Below are 17,744 nucleotides of genomic sequence, written 5' to 3' on the forward strand. Positions count from 1 at the left end.
AACATAAATCAATATCTACTGGACTTGTTCATATGATTGATTGCTAGTTCTCTGCTTAAAGTCCAGTGGCAAATACTTCATGCATAAATAATCTTTTAAATCTGCAGGCCCAAAGCTGAATTTTAAGAAAAATTTAGTTATAATTAGATTCTATTGGCTTAAAGAGATGATTTTTACAGGCCCGACAGCATTTTTACAAGCCTGGGCTGGTGGGCCTGTCGTTGAGCGTGAAGACTGATATTCAGGATAGTAGTATGATAGGATATATATAGTAAGATAAGAGTGCCTTTGAAAAATCACAAAATTCAAACCACCTCCATGCATTCAATTTATGTAGGTAGAATACATTAGTGTACCTTCGTTGTACTTTAAAATTTCTTTTAAGTGAATGTCTTAAAAACTATTTTAAAAGGATGAATCAAGAAAAATGATATAATCGCTATTGATATGTGGTTACTCAATGGATTGTCCCACCTTCGAAAACTTTCTTGGATATAAAATGTAGAAATACTTTTACCAGTAACTCCCTATAGAAGTAAATCTTATAGAAGAACAAAAAATAATATTCTATCAAACTGTCCCTCCTCCATGCTTTGATAGTAATGTTTGATTTTTATTATCATTTTGTACTCATTTCACTTTCACAAATCGACTTATTCAAATCTATAAATCTATACACTTATCTGAGCATGGACAGACAAATAAAGGATTTATTAACTGCAAATTTGCTTATAAAGTCTTTTAATTTTTCAAATAAATAAAAGCCACACCACAAAACTGTCAATTTGTTACAATAATATAAATTTTATTTGGTTATAAAAAATCCTAAATAGGGTATAAATTCATAAAATGTAACAGCTACTACAATCGTTAAAATACCACTGTCTTTGACCTTACTAGTTATCAAATCTTAATGTTTTCATGAGTCTTGATCACAGCAAAATAATCTTAGGTATTTATCATAAATTCAATTATTTAATGAAATGAGGCAATTTTTCGTGGATTTTTACGTAGTCTAACCTATTACCTTATAAATCATGTACTGTTATTGAAAGTGCTACCACTCTCGATAACTAGATTTATTTTCAGATTAAATAATTTTTTCCCAAATTTGCACTCCAATAAAAGTCCTCTCAAAATGTGTTTAACCTTTTCAACTTTTAACTCTTGAACTTTATAAATTCAGAAAGTATTTCGGGGTTTTTATTGATGCAAATAATACGACTGGGTGAGTATCGCAATAATAAGAACTCTCATTCTGATATCTGCATGATACATATATTTGTTTGCAGCTTTTCCTGAAATTGCAAAAATAAATCTTGAATTTTAGTTGGCGATGTCAAAATTGCAATAATTAATGCTCACAATAATTTATAAATTTACAGTACTTGACCAATTGTTTTGAAGATATACCTTTGAGGATTCCCAGTATACACAAATAGTGTAGTATATTTCATTGATCTGTATCACGCATGAATATAGGGAGTAAGAATTATGTTCATATAGACATATTTACACTAGTATGTAACTTTGTCTGCTATTACTTAAATTCACACAAGTTCCCCGCAAAATTTTGCACCACAATTGACAAAAATTTGACTTCGTATTTAAAAATTAATTGTTGCATGATGTCAGAAGGTTACGGGGAGCAAGATCTAGGGTCATTCAAGGCAAATTCAGCTAAGTACACAAAAGTGTAAATACGTCTATTGGTAATGAAAGTTTGTTAGCACACTTCTAAATTTAAAAGTAATCATTGTTCCTGGGGTACCTATTCATTTACTCCAAAAATAAAATTTAGCATCCAAGGCAATACAAATTTTGCATAGAGACCAAATATGTTTATCTTAAAATCCAAAATTTAAAACTCTTCAAACCAATATCTTTTTCAAAAACTATTAAAATAGAAACCAACAATAAAATGTACTTCCTCTGTTTTTGTTTGACATAATACCTATTTGATATCCAGGGTATTTCTATCAATACATTTAATCCCTTTGTGATTTTCATATCTGCTGCTAAAAGATTATTACAATGTTATATAATCAAGGTCATTCAGTTCATAATCACTCTTGCTGGAGCTGATCGAGTGAAATGATAAAATACCAAGATTGCTTGTCTGAAGGGGGAGACAATAATCCGATTCACAATGCTGTCATTCAATTTCTATTGAGTATATATGCACAGTGAGATATTTCAGAAAAAAATAACAAATAATCACCAGTTTTTACAGTGAATAATCACCACGACTAGGGATTATTGTACTAAAAATCATTTCGAATCAATTTACTGCTGTGCTTTCTCGGCCAACTAAATAACAAACTGTAAAACCTTCGAAAAGAATTCATGTTAAGTTTAGTAAATGAAGGCTGGGTTTACACAGAAAAATGAAATTTGTATTACTTATAATTCCAATGACATGTTCTAAATAAAATGCTCCGCAGGGCGCAGCTTGATACGACCGCAGAGGTCGAACCCTGAACAGTTGGGGGAAGTATGGACACAACATTCAAGCTTGATACAGCTTTGGATTTGGATTGTGATTAAATATTTGACACAGCATAGGTTTCTAACACAGATTGAATGTGGTCTAAGAACTTAAAAATTTTAAATTGGACATTCACCTATTATGGTCCAATATCCAAAATCTAAATACATGGTTAGATTCAGCATATCAAAGAACCCCAAGAATTCAATTTTTGATGAAATCAAACAAAGTTTAATGTTGGACCCTTTTGACCTCAATGTGGACAAAGTTGATAACGGGGCCCAAAAATCAAAAATCTAAATACATGGTTAGATTCAGCATATCAAAGAACCCCATATATTTAATTTTTGTTGAAATCAAACAAAGTTTAATTTTGGACCCCGATTTGGACCAACTTGAAAACTGGGCCCATAATCAAAAATCTAAATACATGTTTAGATTCAGCATATCAAAGAACCCTAAGAATTCAATTTTTGTTAAAATCAAACTAAGTTTAATTTTGGACCCTTTGGACCTTAATGTAGACCAATTTGAAAACGGAACCAAAAATTAAGAATCTAAATACACGGTTAGATTCGGCATATCAAAGAACCCCAATAATTCAATTTTTGATGAAATCAAACAAAGTTTAATTTTGGACCCTTTGGACCTCAATGTGGACCAATTTAAAAACGGGGCCCAAAATCCAAAAACTAAATACACGGTTAGATTCAGCATATTAAAGAACCCCATGAAATCAAGAATAAAACCCCATTGAAATTGGTCAAGAAATAAGCAATTTATAGGAAGTATCTTCTTTTGCACAATCCTGTGCTATTAAATATTTCTTGCTATTGCGCAATACTGTACAATTGACAATTTCTTGCTATTGTGCAATATTGTGCTATTGGATATTTCTTGCTATTGCGCAATACTGTGCAATTGAAGATTTCTTGCTATTGCGCAATACTGTGCAATTGAAGATTTCTTGCTATTGTGCAATACTGTGCAATTGAAAATTTCTTGCTATTGCACAATACTTATTATATAATAATTTACACATCCTGTTTGGTGTGTATCTCCTACCATATCATTATTATTTGATTTTAAATATAAATCAGAAATAACCAACTTAAAATGGAAAATTTTAAAAGAAACAAAAAAGGAAAAAAAGAAAAAAAAGGAAAAAAAAATAAATCCCCCCCCAAAATTTTTTGAACCCCCATTATGATTCATCACCCCCAAACTCAATCCCAGCCTTCCCTTTGTGGTATGGTACCTTGCAGTACAATTTCAGAGAGATCCATACACTTGAACACAAGTTATTGTCTGGAAACTAGAAAAAAATGTGTTTTTTGGCCCCTTTTTGGCCCCAAATTCCTAAACGTTTAGGGCAATTACCCCCAAACTCAAACCCAGCTTTCCCTTTGTGATTTGGAACCTTGTAGTACAATTTCAGAAAGATCCATACACTTACACACAAGTTATTGTCATGAAACTAGAAAAATGCTTGTTTTTTGCCCCTTTTTTGGCCCCTAATTCCTAAAATTTGGAGGCAATTACCCCCAAAATCAATCCCAGCATTCCTTTAGTGATATGGAACCTTGTGGTACAATGTCAGAGAGATCCATACACTAACACACAAGTTATGTCTGGAAGTTACAAAAATGCTTATTTTTGGCCCCTTTTTGGCCCCTAATTCCTTTACTGTTATTACCATAACCCCCAAAATCAATCACAACCTTCCTTTTGTGGTATTGAACCTTATGGTAAAATTTCATAAAGATCCATTCCCTTAAACTAAAGTTAGAGTGCGAAAACCAATGTGTCTTCGGACGACGACGACGACGACGACGCCAACGTCATACCAATATACGACCACAAAAATTTGTTTGCGGTCGTATAAAAACTTATGTTCATACAATAATAGAACAATTTCTACAAAACTATTTCATCTGCATAAGAATTCGTTTTTCGTGACATCAGAAAAGATTTTATTGATGTGAAAAACTTTTTTCCCAAGCTTCAAACTAACACACCAGAATCATTCAAAACTAAAATCAACTTGTATGTACTGTTAGTAAGACTGATTTAATTATGCTAATACATACTGGTGTAATCTGTGTTATCTGATTATGGTCACACCATAGCTCTAAAAGATTAGTTAAATTTCCCAGCACATCAGGCTACAAAATAAAAATAAGGTTAGACATTATATATAATTCACTTATACAAATTCATTATGATCTGAATAAAAAAAATCCATAAATGGTTGTGCTTTCTTTTCATTAGTGAATTTCGATGTTTACTAAAGTAAACATAATTTTGCATTTTGATCAATAGTTACAGAAATTTGTCATCAGTTTAAATATGTAATTCAACTTTAACACATCTTAAAATTGAGTTTTCAGAATTATTGCAGTTAGGTGTGTTTTGTTTGTTGAATATGCTTGTTTTTTCTGTTCTGTTCTGGTTTTTTTTACACCTTTTTGGTTTATTTTAGCGACATTCATTGTGGTAGGTCATATCACACATATGCAAAGTGGAAAGAAGTCACCATGTACAAGCTAAAACATTCTGCTTGGAAGAGCATTAAGCCTATTAACAAAAAACAGGGCAAGTAATTACAAATGTATGATGACATCTCAAAAGCAAAATCAGGGGAGGGAAACTGAATTTAATGTCAAAGAAAGCTATACTGAAGTATATTAAAAACATCCTCTAAAACATGTTTAGTTCAAAGAATTTCATTTATTTCTGAGACAAAAGTTAATGAAATTTGGGGTCAATTGAGGTTAATTAACAGCTGACATAACATTTCATCAAAAAAACATAAAACCATCGAAAAGAGGCAATCAAGAGGCAGAAGATACCAAAGAGAAAGTCGAAAATGAACTAACAAATGAAAAAAAGACCAAACAACAATAGTCTATAAAAGACAACTTAGAAAACTAAAGACTGAGCAATAAAAACCTCACTAAAAACCAACAGTAATCTTGGAACTTTTTCTTTTAATATACATGTTATATCAGATCTGAATATTGCTGTACAACTTATCTTAATTTTATGTTCAAAAGCAAATATTAAGGGCATACGATACAGTTTTGATCCCACTGTGATTTTTTTTATGAAAATTTGCATACAAGCTATTTTTCAATAAGTTAATTCAAATATGTTATAAAAAATATACCTTCATGTGCTAAATTTAGAGATAAATGGGGTCGAAATTTAAGACTTTTACTTAAAATTTCGGTATCTTGGGCCTTTCTATCATTTAGACAGACATGACAGACAGACTTAACTTTTTTGTTTCAAAAGATAAACACATGTGGATTTTTGTAAAAAGATTAGAAATATCTTCTTTATAAAGGATGTTTTTAATTTGTGTAACAATTCTTTGTAAATAATTAATTTTTTATCAAATTCTCATGATTTTAGAAAAAAACATCATTTTTTGCAGCATATTTATATCATTTTAAATAAATTCATCTGTGATTTTTTCATAACAATTGGAACAAATAATCTTCATTCCGTATCAAGTCAAATGTCATTTTGAAAAAGAGGGGTCCATGTACTCATTTTCAAGCTAATGACTAAAATCACTTGAAAAATGCATCTTTTCCCGATATGTTCCAGTTTGGTGTCGCAAAAAATAAATATTTTTCGTTAGCAACGTCATTACCTCCCCTGTGACTGTATCATATGCACTTAAATCATTTGTTCCTACCGAAATATTTAACAAACACTATGTGTTGATGAATGGACAGACAAGATTAATGCAGTAATCACCACCCACTCAATGCTAGGGAGCATAATAATTATACTTCATTAACTGTAATTTTCAAATAGGAAATCATCTACTATTGACTGTTTCTGCCTAACATTCGGTGATCTCTATCAAAAGCATAATCAGAACAAATATTGCTACGCGAAGTTATCAAGGATTTAGTTAGGTGAAATTAAAAAAAAAATGGATTTTAAAATTGATGCTATAAATCAGCAGAGTATTAGTTAGGGAACAAAATAAGCTAAAATATTGATAGGTGATGGAAGTCCTTTCAGAGATATTTGATTTTTTTTAAAATGGCGGGAAAAGACTGACTCAGAATAAAAATAAGAAAAATTAAGAATACTTGTCAGACAGAATTCAGACACCTTTTTTTCATGAGGGTTATATCTTATATTGGCATTATTTGGATCTCAAATCGTAAGAAAAGAAATATAGAATCTGCATTAATCTTGCTGATGACTTTTTATGAGCTGTTGAAGTCTTCTATGAAAAGAAAAGTGGGTGATATGGGGCAAAATATTTTACCCTGTATCGTAGGAAAAACCCAAGGAGTACGAACATCTGACAAAAATTCCTAAACCTGACAGGACTACATCCTTAAGATCATACCAATTCTGTGAATTCGTTGTGACCAACATCCAGTCTTTCTAACTCTGTAAGTCTGGAGAAGGATTTTGGTAATGTCTTCAAATGATTCTCTCGAAGTTCTAAAATCTTCAATTTGGATAATCTGTCAAACAAGATAAAATAATATTATAAAAAGAGAGAGTTTAAATAAAGAAAATAAATAATATTACGAATATGTCAGGGTTAAGATGAGGTATTATATTGGAGGGTAATATATGTTGAAACTTACAAATTCTTCAAGTTGTCTGATATCTCAAAAAGTGTCATTGGCACAAGATGTTGTCTGGATATGAAAATATGTCTGTCTACTTGAACATAGTTTTACTGCTTTAAAGTTTAAAACCCAAAATTTATGAATGACATGTTACATGTATATTCAATTTATGTGTTCTTTCTTGTTTCAAAAGATTTCATCTATAAATAATTACCCCTGGAAACTGATCGAACTATCTTAAGGTAAATTGTGCATAAAAACTTTTGTAAATATGTGTACTTAAAACCTGTATCAACACTTTCACAAAGGCTGTTATTTCCTTCTGAGTGGAAGCCATTATGAACAAGCTTACCTGCCAAAGTTTCCAGGGAGATAATCCAGGAAAGTGTCATTCAGGAAAAGTTGGGTCAAGTTCAGCAGCTGAGTAAATCCCTCTGGCAGTCTACAAAAAGAAAAGTTCAATGAATACAATAGTAAGTCAGACACAAAATCAGTCAATAACCGCTTTATATTAAGGTTATTTGTCTAAGGTTGGTACTTTCTTGAACTTGGGAGTGAGATGTGAGTTATCGGTACATACATGTAGTCGTCACAATAACCTTTTGAAAAGATAAGCACCAATAAAAGTTCTTTGAATTTTGAGAAGCGAATGAAAGATTTTTGTGCAATGATTTAATACACCATATTCTATCTTTTTCATTAAAACCCAGAGGTAAATAAGGAAGAGAAGGGAAAGGGGGCCAGACTCTTATGGAGCTACATATATGGTTAATGCACAGACTTTTTTTAAAGTCCTACTACTAATGTTGCTTTGTTGCCCCCTCCATTTTCAAAATCCCATATCAGCATCTGAAACCAACCAATTCAAACAGATAAATTAATAATGAACAACAGTATTTTCTAATCAGAATATGGTTCTGTCATGGAACTTAAGTTCATATTATGCACAATCATGACTGAAATAAGTCATAGCTTGTATATAAACCTTTTTTTAAGAATTAAATTGAAAAAAAACCAGTTATATATGCAATCTAAATTCAGATTTGATGACTATATACTAGTTTTCAAAAAAATTATTAAAATGCATTTTTCGATTTTTACCAAAAATTATATTATATGAGACCTGCATACACTTTGAGTTTCAAAATATATTTGATCAATCATGCAAGATATTAAAAATTAGGAACTTTTCCCTACTTTTTGCTCTTTCTACTATGGCTGATTTTGATCTGCAGGGTTCATTTGATAACATTGTCGAAAAATATTTCTCAGTCATGAACAAATAGAGCAAATTGTCACTTTACAACGAGACCGGAGTTCTACACAATTTTACCAATTGCATATTGAATGAAAATTGTAAATTTTGATATATGAAAATACTGGAAACATAAAAATGTGCATGTCAGGAATGACAAAAAAAAACTGTCAAGAGTGACGTAATAAAAGATCTCTCTTCGTTTCTGAACAAGTAGATTGAACTAAATTTGTTCAACTTCAATCGTGTATACACTCGAACACTGGTAATGGACTCTTTTATGTTTTCTGTACAAAAAAATTAAAATGATTTTATACTGTTTACTTTTCATTTTAAGATCTTTGTGACACCAAGTTCAACTTTTAAATCTGTTTTCAAAGTAAAACAGGATTTATAAATAATAACAAATCCATTTTGATGGGCTGTCAAACCATTTTATACAAATTTCAACGGGACCATTAAAATATAAAACCTTAAATAGTGCTCATTTCTATACACTAATAGAAATAGTTAAAAAATGTTCTTGCCTTTAGCAATTTTTTTAAAACAAATTCAATGCAAATGACATATGTTTCCGAAATACATATTTTTGATTGAAATATAAAACTGTGCAGTCTGAAATCCATCTGAAAGATTTAATCTTTTACATTGAATCTGCACTACATTTCAAATACGGAAAATAAAAACTTGGCATACAAAGTGGAATTTGTCCTTGAAGATTTCAAATCATTTAAAACTTATTCTTGTTTTAAACTGTGATTTTCAATTACATTAACACTTTCTTGTATAACTTTCCAAGTTCAAAGGATATCTCGTTTTAACGCTTCATGATCACTGGTATTGTTAAACCCATAAACCAAACGAAAACCCAATACCCTAATCGTTAAAGAATCTTTCAGGTTTCGCTAATTTCATTAACCCCCTGTTGACAATTTAAATAACAACATGTCAAATATCTAACGGAGGTGTCGGCTAGCTAGTTTTTGTATAAGTAAAGAAAAACACAGAGTCACAATCAAGTGTAGATGACTTGTCAGAGATAGAGCTGCTTCAATAAACCAATTGATATCCATCGAAGCAGAAAAATATTAATTTGATATAACATATTAATTATAATAAGTTCAAGCTTTTTCAAGGTTTGTTTTACAAATTTTTCATGTAATGCCGTAACTAATTACTTAAATTTATAGAACATGACTATTGCAAACCATTGACTAACTCATATTTTCACGAATAAATCATTTCCACATCATAATTTGTCCATATTTTTTTCATTACTTTTACATTAAGATATCTCCTGTAGAGAAAAGATTAATGGAGTGTCACTTTTTATTTACTTTAATTTTTTCAAGTAAAGAAAATTATTTTGATTTTTGTTTACAACTCAATTATACAAAATTCCTAACCTTTCTACAACATGGTAATTTAATGCAAATGAATAAAAAACACATATCATTACCTTATACTAATGTATTAACTCAATCAAAATCAGTACCTGCAAAAGTTAGGTTTGTCTGAACTTAAAAATTTTCACAGGTCTTAGTTATTATGTCATGCCTAATATTTCGATTTAAAATTAGTGCATTTCCTTTTGTGACAATTTATTTTTATTTTATCTTTAATAATTGTAATCACTTTTCATAAAAACATTTATATGATTCTGTCAAAGGATCACAGTAAAGAACTAAGGTTTTATTTAATTTCCTGGGTACCAATTTTTGTTGATAAAAGAAAAATTATTACAAATTTTCAAGGATACTAGATTTCGTGGATTTATAATTATCTCAATACCAACCTATATTAAATTTGTACATGTCTTTAGTTGCTCAGCAGAACTTGTGGCTTCCTCCATGAAAATTAGTACCAACAATTAATAAGGAAAGCTACAGTTAGGAAATGCTTTAATGACATACTCTCATGATTCTACATATACCAGTAGGTAAGAAAAATTTACCATACATACAAATTAAAAATTTCTTTGGCTACCAGTCTCACGCCTTTGAGGGACACCTAACATTATCCTGTTTTAAATTTTTGTTCCAAGTCAATTCCAATAGATTTGTAACAATTATTTATTCATTTTCTAATTCTGAATACTAGCACATGACATTGTCCACTGTAGATATATGCCTTACAACAGTTGAATGTCAAATAAAAAAAAATCCACAGGCTATGACTACAGGTACATGTTACAGAATCAAAAGAGTAAAATCAAGAATGGTGACTCCATTTATTTTTACCCTAATAAGAACATTTATCAACAGAGATTATACCATATGCTTAAATAAAGTAGTAAATCCCCATTCAGTTGTAATATAAACATAAGAATGTAGAATGATTGCCATTGAGACAACTCTCCACCAAAGACAAAATGCTGTAGAAGTCAGCAACTAAAGGTCACTGTATGGCCTTGAATAGCAGATACACTCAAAGGTCTCGTGTTTGTGCTGAATAGCTGTAACACTCAAAGGTCTCGTGTTTGTGCTGAATAGCTGTAACACTCAAAGGTCTCGTGTTTGTGCTGAATAGCTGTAACACTCAAAGGTCTCGTGTTTGTGCTGAATAGCTGTAACACTCAAAGGTCTCGTGTTTGTGCTGAATAGCTGTAACACTCAAAGGTCTCGTGTATGTGCTGAATAGCTGTAACACTCAAAGGTCTCGTGTTTGTGCTGAATAGCTGTAACACTCAAAGGTCTCGAGTTTGTGCAATATGCTCATTAGTGACCAGAAAAATGTATTAGGGAAAGGGCAAAAAGGTAGACCTGTGAGTCCACATGGCTCACATCCAGAGATATTTATCATGACAACATGAAACATGAGACAACACTTGGAAATCATGATACAGTTAAACTAGTACCGTTTTGTGTCTCAATACATGAACTTTCATTTCACCTGAAATAAATCATAATTTTTAACTTGACACAAATCCAAACTTTTGACAGCTAAATTCAGGTGAGAGAGCGGCTTTGCAGGGTGTCTGAGATAATAAAGAAAGAAGATTTATGAAGTTTACTGAAGGATAGATTGATCGAACATCTATCATTTAAAATTGGTAATACAAGCACATTCTATTCAGGTTAAAATTCAATTTCCACCAAAACAAAAGTGGTCCCTTTTCTTAGGTATTTCACAATGAAATATTCCACAGGTAAAAACTTGCAACAGATAATTATATCCTTGTTCATATAACAATTTGGTTGTAACAGAAAACTTTAAAAGCACCTCAATACTACTTATCGAAGCTTTTATTTATTTACTTCAATATTTAATTTCACCTTAAATTTTTTTTTAGAAAATCCTCTCAAGTTTGGTTTTGATAACCTAAGTTTATTTTTCTGTATTTGTATGTAATTATAATATTAGTTATTTAAATTGCAAGATGACAGCAAAAAGCTCTTGGATACTTCAAATGTTATCTATCCAAGAACTGGGGCAAAGAGTACATTTTGAAAACTTCATACAAAAGATTGATACAACTGAGATTTGGGGTTATACATTGATGTGACAGCAACCCAGTAATATAAAACCAGAAAAGACATCTAGAGCCTTATGGGTATAAACAACTAGAGGCTCTCAAGAGCCTGTGTCGCTCACCTGTATTTACTGATGCTTTGGAAATCACGTAAAATAAGGTTAAAATCATAATTAATAGTATTAGATATTAGATATTATAATGATATCTAAGATAATAACAAAAAATAAACAAGAAATGATTGTAACAGGATGCTGTTACGAAGTCTCCCAAACGAAGCTCCCATAATTGTAATTCCCAGGGTCGCCTGACATTGGGCAAAGTCCAGTGAAAATTGGTTTGGTCCAGTAAAGTTATATGCATTAGTGATGCCTAGGGACTAACCCTGTATATCATTCAAATCATCTTGGCATGACAAACCAGAATATATATGGTTTAGGGGTGGGGATCTCGACCATTTACAAGATAATAGAACTTTCTTAAATGGCATAGGGTGGGGGTGACCCCTGGGGACTAACCCTGTATTTCATTTGATTTGCTTTATCATGACAAACCAGAACTGGGGACTTACAACCCTGTATATTATTCAAACCATCTTAGCACGACAAAGCAGAATATATATAGTTTAGGGGTGGGGATCTTGACCACTTACAAGATATAAGAACTATCTTAAATGGCATGGGGTGGGGGTAACCCCTTGGGACTAACCCTGTATTTCATTTCATGTGCTTTATCATGACAAACCAGAATATATATAGTTTAGGGGTGGGGATCTCGACCATTTACAAGATATTAGAACTTTCTCAAATGGCAGGGGGTCGGAATGACCCCTGGGGACTAACCCTGTATATCATTCAAACCATCTTAGCATGACAAACCAGAATATATATGGTTTAGGGGTGGGGATCTTGACCAATTACAAGATATTAAAACTTTCTCAAATGGCAGGGGGTCGGGATGACCCCTGGGGACTAACCCTGTATATCATTCAAACCATCTTAGCATGACAAACCAGAATATATATGGTTTAGGGGTGGGGATCTTGACCACTTACAAGGTATTAAAACTTTCTTAAATGGCAGGGGGTGGGGATGACCCCTAGGGTCTAACCCTGTATTTCATTTAATGGGTTTTATCATTTAGAACATTTTCAATTAAAAAGATTGTGTCTATCACAAACAATTTTCAATTTATAATCATTTGAAAATTTTAAAAAATAAAATCCCATAGGGTTCTATAGTAAAACCCTCTTTTCTTTTTGCCCCTCAAAGTACCCCTTTATAAACCCCATTGCACAAACAAAACCCTGATTGCACCACTAGACATGTTAGTCTAACATATTGTGAAACCCTAAGTTAATCTGACAAGCAGTTTTGGAGAACGGGTGCAGACAAGTTCAAATTTAAAAGCGGCGGAAGAGGAAGAGGAAGAAGAATAATAATAATAATAACTGAGCAAAAACAATAAGTCTTCCCAAACTTTGTTTGGGAGACTTAATAACTCAAGGGCAGCAACCCAACAACGGGTTGTTAGATTCGTCTGAAAATTTCAAGGCAGATAAATCTAAATCTGATAAACATTTTTGCCACCTGTCAAATTTGCTCTAAATGCTTTAGTTACAGAGATATAAACCAAAAACTGCATTTTACCCCTATGTTCTATTTTTAACCAAGTTGGCCATGATGGTTGGAAGGCGGGGTCATCGGACAAATTTTTTAAACTAGATACCTTAATGATGATTATGGCCAAGTATGGTTAAATTTGTCTCAGTAGTTTCAGAGAAGAAGATTTTTGTAAAAAATTACAAAAATTTAGGAAAAATTGTTAAAAATTGACTATTAAGGGCAATAACTCCTAAAGGGGTCGACTGACATTTTTGGTCATGACAACTTATTTGTAGATCTTACTTTGCTGAACATTATTGCTGTTAACAGTTTACCTCTATCTATAATAATATTCAAGATAATAACCAATAAACTGCTTCGCTGAGCGCAGCTGGATACGCCCGCAGAGGTCTAACCCTGAACAGTTGGGGCAAAAATGGACACAATATTCAAGCTTGATACAGGTCTGAATTTGGATTGTAATTAAATATTTGACATACATCTATTATAGGTATCGAATAAATGTAGTCAAAGAACTTGAAGTTGGTTATATGAATTGAGTTTATATTCAATTAAAGATTTCTTGCTGTTGTGCAATACACTGTGCTGTTGCCCAATACTTAGTAAATCTGTTGTCAGACTAAAAACAAAAAAAAATATAAAATTCTAAAGGGAGCTTACATCAATAGATATAAACAGTTCACCAAAGTTTCATACGAATTGCTGAAAGCATTTTTGAGTTTTTGTCTGAAAACTGGAAAATCCCCCCTTTTTTAATGAATAAACCCCATAATTCGGAAATGAAAAATCTAAAATTTATAAATTTCTAAAGGGAGCTTACATCAATAGATATCAACAGTTCACCAAAGTTTCATACGAATTGCTGAAAGCATTTTTGAGTTTTTGTCTGAAAACTGGAAAATCCCCCCTTTTTTAATGAATAAACCCCATAATTCGGAAATGAAAAATCTAAAATTTATAAATTTCTAAAGGGAGCTTACATCAATAGATATCAACAATTCATCAAAGTTTCATGAGAACTGCTGAAAGCATTTTTGAGTTATTGTCCGAAAACTGGAAAATCCCCCTTTTTTTCATGAATAAAACCCCATAACTCGGAAACGTAAAATCTAAAATTTATAAAAATCCTAAGGGAGCTCATGTCAATAGATATAAACAATTAACCAAAATTTCTTGCAAGTTGGTGAAAGCATTCTTGAGTTATAGTCCGAAAACTGGAAAATCCCCCTTTTTATAATGAATAAAACCCCATAACTCGGAAACGTAATATCTAAAATTTATAAAAAACGAAAGGGAGCTCATGTCAATAGATATAAACAATTAACCAAAATTTCTTGCAAGTTGGTGAAAGCATTCTTGAGTTATTGTCCGAAAACTGGAAAATCCCCCTTTTTTTAATGAATAAAACCCCATAACTCGGAAACGTAATATCTAAAATTTATAAAAAACGAAAGGGAGCTCATGTCAATAGATATAAACAATTCACCAAAGTTTTAAGCAAATTGGTTTAAGCATTTTTGAGTTAATGTACGTCATGTTGACGACGGACGAACGGACAGACGGACGGACAGACGGACAGACGGACGTACAACGGTATACCATAATACGTCCCGTAAACGGACGTATAAAAACTGCAAAATTTCCTTAAAATTACCAATTCAGGGGCAGCAACCCAACAACAGGTTGTCAGATTTGTCTGAAAATTTCAGGGCAGATAGATCTTGACCTGATCATCAGTTTTACCCTATGTCAGATTTACTCTAAATGCTTTGGTTTCAGAGATATAAGCCAAAATCTACATTTTACCCCTATGTTCTATTTTCAGCCAAGGCGGCCATCTTGGTTGGTTGGCGGGGTCATCGGACACATTTTTTCAACTAGATACCCTAATGATGATTGTGGCCAAGTTTGGTTAAATTTGGCCCAGTGGTTTCAGAGGAGAAGATTTTTGTAAAAAGCTAACGACGACGGACGACGACGAACGACGGACGCCAAGTGATGGGAAAAGCTCACTTGGCCCTTCGGTATTTTAGAACAGAAAGGGAGATATGGATTGGGTGTCTTCATTTTTGAAATCTTTAATTTTTTAGGTCACTATTCTCTAATTTTTATTTTTTCATATGTTTTTGGCCAATTTTTCTTTCTTCTCTATTTTTTTGGTCCATTAGTCTCTGCATGATTCTCTTTTCTATAAAGCCCCTCCAGACCATCAGAAAGGTTAAATTTAAGTTGAGGGTCAGTTGCTATTAAAGGAAGCAAGAAAATGTATGCCTCACTACTAAGTCCCTTAATTGCAAGCTATGAAAAATAAAATCAGACAAGTTTGTGCTTCTCATTTTTAAATAATTTGTTTTCTAATAATTCTATGTTTGACAAGGTTTTGTAGTAAACAAAACTTCACTGAAATAAAGATAATACTGGTATTATTGAAACATAACTTATGAAATGAAGTGGAAAATGTTCCCGTAAATTACCTATTAAAGTCTCTTTATCCTTTTAAAATAAACAGTTAGAGTTAAATTCTCTTCAATTTAGCTAGTTAAATAAGTTTTTAAAGTTCCCATTGTCCAAATCTGTCAGTCTCTATATAATGCCCTACTATATTATTAACTAAAGAGATGTAAGCTTCTAACTGAGGACAAAAAGACGTGGAATATCGTGTCAATATTTACATAAAAAGAACAATTTCATTACACTGGTCATTTCTATGTGTCAAGATTCCAATGTATAAGAATGTTGTTTATTTTTTGTGGGGATTTTAATGAGTTATACACAATGTCAATATTGTTCAAAAGGTTCTCAACCTCAACAAGCAAGAAGGATTTCAAGTGAAATCCCAATTTAGATACACCGACCTAAATAAGTACTACTCTTTGTACTTTTATACTTGAAACTTTTTTTCTTTCTTTTTCCAATATCTTTTAAATTTTTCACACAGTCTTGAGAATTTTCTCAAATCTGTGATAGTTAAGTGACATCTTATGTTACCTCAACAATCAAGCTTAAGGGCCACAAATAAACATCATATTAAAGAGTTGTCCTTTCTCTAAGCTTTTCTGGCCTTTCTGACATCAATTGAAATTCAGACCTTTATGTTAAGTGTTTTTACCCAGAATTCAGTTTGATGACAGATCTTTGGTAGAACACATATGTTAGAATTATTCACAACATCTTAGACACAGCTAGGTAACAATTCAACATTTGGCATGTTTTGACACTTCAAGACTTAGCAAGACCGCTAGTTGGTTTGTTATTTTTCTGACTTCATGTTGTTGGATTGCTGTCACATCAATGTATAAGCCCATATCTCCTTTCATTCAAACTGACTATCCGTTAACAATAATCTGTTTCTATCTTACATCTTAGGTGTAAATCAGTCTCCTTTCATTTTTTGACTATGTGCAACTTGTATTTATAATCTTCTGATTTATGCCTCCACTTTAAATAACTATTAAACAATTAACAATCAATAGTTATGGAACTTTTAAATACTTGATTGCAATTTATATATAGTCATATAATTAATCTCATAAATATTTTATAATTATCTTATTACAGAATGTACATGTCTGAAGCAAAAACCAATAAATTGACATTCTAACTTTCCTTCCATCAAATGAAAATAAGTAGCTCAAACATTAATGTAATAAGGTCCTTATTTCATTTAAAAAACTTGTTTTACTATCTTTATAAGGAAGGTATATTCACAAATTTTGTAATTGATTGATTGTTGGTGGTAAACACCACTTTCAACACTATCAGCTATATTATGGTTGCCAGTTTTTAGTGGTGGGGAAACAGTAGTGCCAAGAGAAAACCACTGATCTATGGCAGTGTAACCGAGAATCCTAGTCAATTAAGATTGTAGTTAAACTCACATTCTCACGAGCGGGTTTTGAAATGGCAACCTCAGAGTTGACAGGCAGATGATCAATGTAAATGAACTACTTAGACCATTCACCCACGGAGGCCCTTGAAATAACCATATTTTTATCAGTGCAATACTGCAACATAGTATTGCAAAAATAAAAACCAACATTTCAAATTTTGATAAACATTATTTATATGCAGCATTTACTAAAATTGTAATAATTCATCTTGCATTTTTGTCCACTGTTAAAAGAACCAGGATAAAAGCTTACAGGATCATGGAGCCCTGATACTAAAATGCCCTATGAACTACTAGAACTACATTGTACATGTGGGAGGAGTCATTTAATCCTGTGAGGAAAATAGGGGTATTAGTTAACTACTGGAGATATCAACAACTATTGTCTGTCTTTGTATCTAAAAA

General features: G+C 31.9%; 1 protein-coding gene across 6 annotated transcripts in view; it reads right to left on the reverse strand.

Moving 5' to 3' along the window:
- The window catches only part of LOC127717915 (erbin-like), an 80,808-nt gene that overhangs the window by 39,658 nt on the left and 23,406 nt on the right, over positions 1-17,744 (reverse strand). For all 6 annotated transcript variants that reach the window (XM_052223802.1, XM_052223793.1, XM_052223815.1 and 3 more), the window contains exons 5-7: positions 7,451-7,540; positions 6,867-6,987; positions 4,579-4,653 (exon numbers count right to left, since the gene is read on the reverse strand). In XM_052223802.1, coding sequence (XP_052079762.1) covers positions 4,579-4,653; positions 6,867-6,987; positions 7,451-7,540 — 286 coding nt within the window. The remainder of the gene's footprint in view (positions 1-4,578; positions 4,654-6,866; positions 6,988-7,450; positions 7,541-17,744) is intronic.

This window comes from Mytilus californianus, unplaced genomic scaffold (genome assembly GCF_021869535.1).
Source record: "Mytilus californianus isolate M0D057914Y unplaced genomic scaffold, xbMytCali1.0.p SCAF_1, whole genome shotgun sequence".
In the NCBI taxonomy this organism is placed as follows: domain Eukaryota; kingdom Metazoa; phylum Mollusca; class Bivalvia; order Mytilida; family Mytilidae; genus Mytilus; species Mytilus californianus.